Source organism: Mustela nivalis (assembly GCF_964662115.1).
Source record: "Mustela nivalis genome assembly, chromosome: 13".
Classification (NCBI taxonomy): Eukaryota; Metazoa; Chordata; class Mammalia; order Carnivora; family Mustelidae; genus Mustela; species Mustela nivalis.
The window spans coordinates 23,252,982-23,257,728 of NC_139032.1; the positions used below are offsets into that span (position 1 = coordinate 23,252,982).

The 4,747-nt window shown below is 48.4% G+C and overlaps 1 protein-coding gene across 1 annotated transcript; it reads left to right on the forward strand.

Moving 5' to 3' along the window:
• Positions 1-175: 175 nt before the first annotated feature.
• LOC309846289 (spermatogenesis-associated protein 31D3-like) lies at positions 176-4,517 on the forward strand (the record flags this gene model as incomplete). The annotated part of the gene is made up of 5 exons (XM_082695173.1): positions 176-268; positions 1,199-1,244; positions 1,790-1,850; positions 2,110-3,700; positions 4,371-4,517. The coding sequence occupies 5 exons, from the start codon at positions 176-178 to the stop codon at positions 4,515-4,517; spliced, it is 1,938 nt and encodes a 645-aa protein (XP_082551299.1).
• Between the last annotated feature and the right edge of the window lie 230 nt (positions 4,518-4,747).

The window sequence follows — 4,747 nt, forward strand, 5'->3', positions numbered from 1 at the left end:
GAAACTCTTTGTGACAGTGCTCTGTGATGTAAGCCTGGGGAGGATATATATTCAGCGTGTGCACAGTATAGGCTGTCTTGTGATTTAGACTATGGATTTCCAATACTGGAATGTTCTCTCATTTATGAATAGCGATACCAAACCATGTCTGAGCTCTGGCTCAACATGTTGGGAAATGGATCCCAACTTCACCTTCCTGTGTGGTTTGGGATTGCTCCTTCTGTTCCTGTGCTACCTGGTGGCGATTCCAATCAAAACTACCCAAAAGGTAAGAAAACCTTGGAGAGGGGGGGAACTCAACATGGATTATTACGGTTTCCATTTCTAATCCCAAATCTTATTCCTTTTTTTTTTTTTTTTAGATTTTATTTAAGACGAAGAGAGCACAAGTGGGGTAGAGGGGCAGAGGGAGGGCAAAATGGGAGTGCCATGTTGGGCTAGATCCCAAGACCCTGGAACCCTGACCTGACCCCAAGGCAGACACTTAACCAACTGAGCCATCCAGGAGCCCTAATCCCAGGTTTTAAAAGGAGTTTGGTAGAGTGGGAGAAACACCTAAAATGGGAATTCTTAAGAGAACAGACACTCACTCCTCTAGGAAAAGAGGCCTGGCAGGGGTAAGTGTTAAGAAAGGACTAGGGGTTCTAATTGAAACTAGTCTATCAGGGTATGGTGGTAGTTCTTGGATAAAATCCCAAACTCAGGGATTCTGTAGTCTTGGATTGGGTTACTTTGAGAGGATGGGGTCTGTGTAAGAGAACAAAGTTTCCCAGCACTCGACCATATCAAGTCCCATTCCCATGTCCAGCATCACTCGATCAAGCCTTCCTTCATGCTGAGCTGATCAGGAGAACACTGCTAAGCCTCTGAGAAGACAGTGAGGTTGGAGCTATGACCTAGTATACAGGGTCCTACCTGAGGCAGCACAGGTGTGACTGTTGGGCTTCCTTTTCTATGTCCTCAATGAACAAAGGACTTCTGATTGGGAATACCAAGTGTGGACCTCCTAGACAAAGTCGTCCCCTGGGTTTTCTAAAGAGTAAATATTGACAACATTTTATCATCTTTAAAACTGAAAAAAACAAGGAACACAAAGTTCTACTAAAGTCCTAGAATTCTTGCATAAAGGACGTTTCCATTTCTGAGAGAAGAGTAAGACATGGGTCCCAACCCCCCTCATTGTTCATTTTTCTTCTAGCGTCAGGGCAGAGCCAAGAGGAGGAGGAAAGGAGGGACACTGGAAGGTAAGGTTCTGCCTATTCCACCTGAGCTTTCTCCAAGGCTGATCCTTGCTGTCCTCTCCATGAGGGCCCGGTCCATGAACTCTGAGGTTGCGAGCTGCTAGATACATTCCCTCAGAGGAGAGGCTCATGGAAATGTAGCCAGGGTACAAAACGCTTCTCAGATCCCTGCTCTGACCATTATTGAGCATGAAGCAGTGATGGATCTGGACGAGTGCTTCCCACTAGGTGGCCGTGTGAGATGACGAGTCAGAACTTCTGTCTCCTGACTTTGTGAAAGCTCTCTGACATCATGGACCTTCAGGAGTCTTCCCTGACCTCTCTGCTTGATAGAGGTGGTCTGATCATCACATGGATAATTTACATGAAAGTACTTTATACAGGAAGCTAGATTACTAACCAGCTTCACATCACTGGCCATTTGCCCTCATCTATTGATTGTTGGGGCTTTCAGAGTCCAACATCCCAAGGCTGTCCTATAAGTGGACTCCTGGATTAATACCTATGTTTCTGCTTTCACTATATAACACAGTCTCCTGTTTCCCCAGATGGCAGATGGTACCAACGGGAAGTGGAGGAGGCCCGGAAGCTGATCTCGATTTTAAGAAGGTGACCAGTTTTCCCCCTTGATCCTATTGCCTCTTAGAGCAGGTTTTATGCAATTGCAGGATTCACTGCAGTCTGTCATAGCCATGGGGTGGGGGTAGCCATAGGAACAGATATTGGGGTGAATGCTACTGAGTACACTGTCAGGTCATAAAAGTGGGGCATTGTGAAGGGATAGCAGGCTTCAGGTGGCCCCTCCCTTGTCAGGTCTGCATGGCCGCCTCCCCTTGTTCTGCAGTTTTTTACCTCCTGTCTCCTGCAGCCCCCTCGGCCGGCATCATGATACCATCCACTTTCGTCAACTGTTATGTCCAGACCCCTCCTGTGAGATATGTAACAGCACATCTACTGAGATCGATCGGCTGCTGTTCCTGCAGGCTCTGGAAGATTCTACTCCCTTGGCTTCCACAGCTTCTGTGACTTCTTCATCATTCACTCTCTCCACTGACTTCTCAGCAGTCCCTCCAGGAGAGCTAATACCAGCTTCGCTGCCTGAGTCTTCCCCACCACCTGCCTCCATCTTCTCACCTAACCCAGTGATCCCTGTGGCTGATTTCTTTCCACCCTCACCACCGGGTGATTCTGTGCCACCAGAGCCCTTTCCTCCCTTGGATTCCAAATTCCCAATGGACCATTTCCCAGCCCAGCCCCCTGCCTTTCCACCTCCTGTCCCACCCCATCATGCCCATTCAGTGGACCGTAGCGTCCAAACAGAGACAGTGTCTCTAAATACCCTTTCCCAAGATGTCAGCCCCTTACCGGAGTTGTGGGAGCAGTGTCCATATCCTACCACCTCGGAAGAGGGCCATTTACAGCAAACCCCCATCCAGTTCTTCTGGGGTCTCCAAACTCCAAGCAGGTCCTTCTTCCCTGCTGCTAATGCCTCAGATAACATCTCGAATGCCTCCCCAGAGCAGGAATCCCCAGTAGTTCCCCATCCACTTCCTCCATCCTTGCCTGAGAACCCGCCTCAACTCCTGCCTCAAACCCAGCCCCTACCTCTCCCTCATGTCCAGCCCCAGGCCCACCTTCAATCCCCACTCCCAATCCTGCCATCTGGTCCTCTATCTGACATCAAAATCTGTGGAGCTTGTTTCCACAGACCTCAAAATGAGCCTGAGATTCTGTCATCAACAGAAATGGAACATCTGGAATGCAACGTGTTGCAGAAGATACAGAAACGTGTGTGGGGTTTACCCACTATAGTCCAAAGATCCCAGGAGGACTACTGTTCTTCTGCGTCTAACCCTTGTTTCAGCCACAAGGCCACCAAGGCTCATGTTGTAGTTTCTGTCCCTCCTGGGCAGTTTCCTCTGAATGAAGAGCTTCAGAGAAAACTGGAGTCTCATCTTGAAAACAGGCTCATCCTACACCAGAGGGGCCTAACCCGCAGGATCTATGAGTCTCTAGCACTGACTCTTCCACAGCTACCTGAGTCTCAGAGTCCCATCAGAAGGAGTATGTCAAAAAACGTGTATGTGGAGCTCCCAGAAATTCTGCTAGAGGAGAGTTCCTGCAAAGATGACCTGCAGAAGGATCAGGGACACAACACAGAGAATGATATGGGGTATGGTTCTGACCAAGAACATAGCCCATCCGTGAAAAACTCGATGGTGGCTGTGGAGACTACGGGACAGAGACAACTTAATGCCGTGAAAACTCTGCATAATTCATGGCACTCCGTGGAGCAGACATCACTCACTTTGAAGAAATCCCAGCATGAACTAAGACAGGGAAGTTTGCCACCATCACAGGTTGAGGATGACTCCCTGAATAACTTCCAGGAGCTTCCCCTTGTTACACCTACGGCAGCACAGACGCTGGAAGATCATATTAAAAGGCCTAATAAGAGGGTGACTTGGGGCCTTCCCCCTAGGGTCCTTGAATCCATACATCACTATAAATCAAAAGAGTTTAATGGAAGCTTGACATCTCTCCATGGACACAAAGAAGGAACAGCAAATTCAGCCCCCATCCCCGATCATCCTTTCCCTGCCACCTCAACTGCGGGCAAGGAGGAACAAAGAATTTTGAGGCCATTAGCCTCTAATATAACCCATCAGACTCCTACATCTGTCAAACGTGACTCCATAGGCAACAGATGGCCCCCAAGGCTGCCTAAAAGGCAAGGTGCACTCAGACGGCCTACAAGTCAGGGCAAGGAGGAACAAAGAATTTTGAGGCCATTAGCCTCTAATATAACCCATCAGACTCCTACATCTGTCAAACGTGACTCCATAGGCAACAGATGGCCCCCAAGGCCGCCTAAAAGGCAAGGTGCACTCAGACGGCCTACAAGGCAAGGTGTGCTCACATGGGAGCCAAAGGTCAAAAGTGCAAATGCCGATACTGGAAGGGGACAGTAACCAGGCATAAAGGGGAAGAAGCCAGAACCTGGTGGTGTGCCCACAGAGTAAATATTTCTCTAGGAACATGTTGTCTGTTCTGTGTACTGTCTTGGGAGCAATGGTTTTGGGCAAATCAGTTCAGCCGTTACTGATTGCTTCCTTCATCTTCTAAAAGGTGACCAATCTCCTGGACCTCTTGGGAAATATGTATCATGTGCCCCCGAAAGCCGCCAAAGCCCATTCTCCCTCTGATGGGCTCTTTCTCCTGTCCCATGGCTTAGCCTTCCTGAAAATATACAGTAGCTCACACCTCTCCCCCTGAATGCTTTACACCCTTTACAGTAAGTCTTCTATATCGGACGAGAATCAAAGACAGGTATAGCTTTCAGAAAATAATGATTAAGAAACTGTTGTTTCTTCACTGTTACTGTGTTAGCTTAATTATGACTTAGAAGTCAGTGATCAGAGGATCCCACAGGTGCATGAACTCTGAATGGGAGTGTTTTCGGGGGATGGGGTGTTGTTCTTGGGCTGGTTGGGTCACTTAGCTGT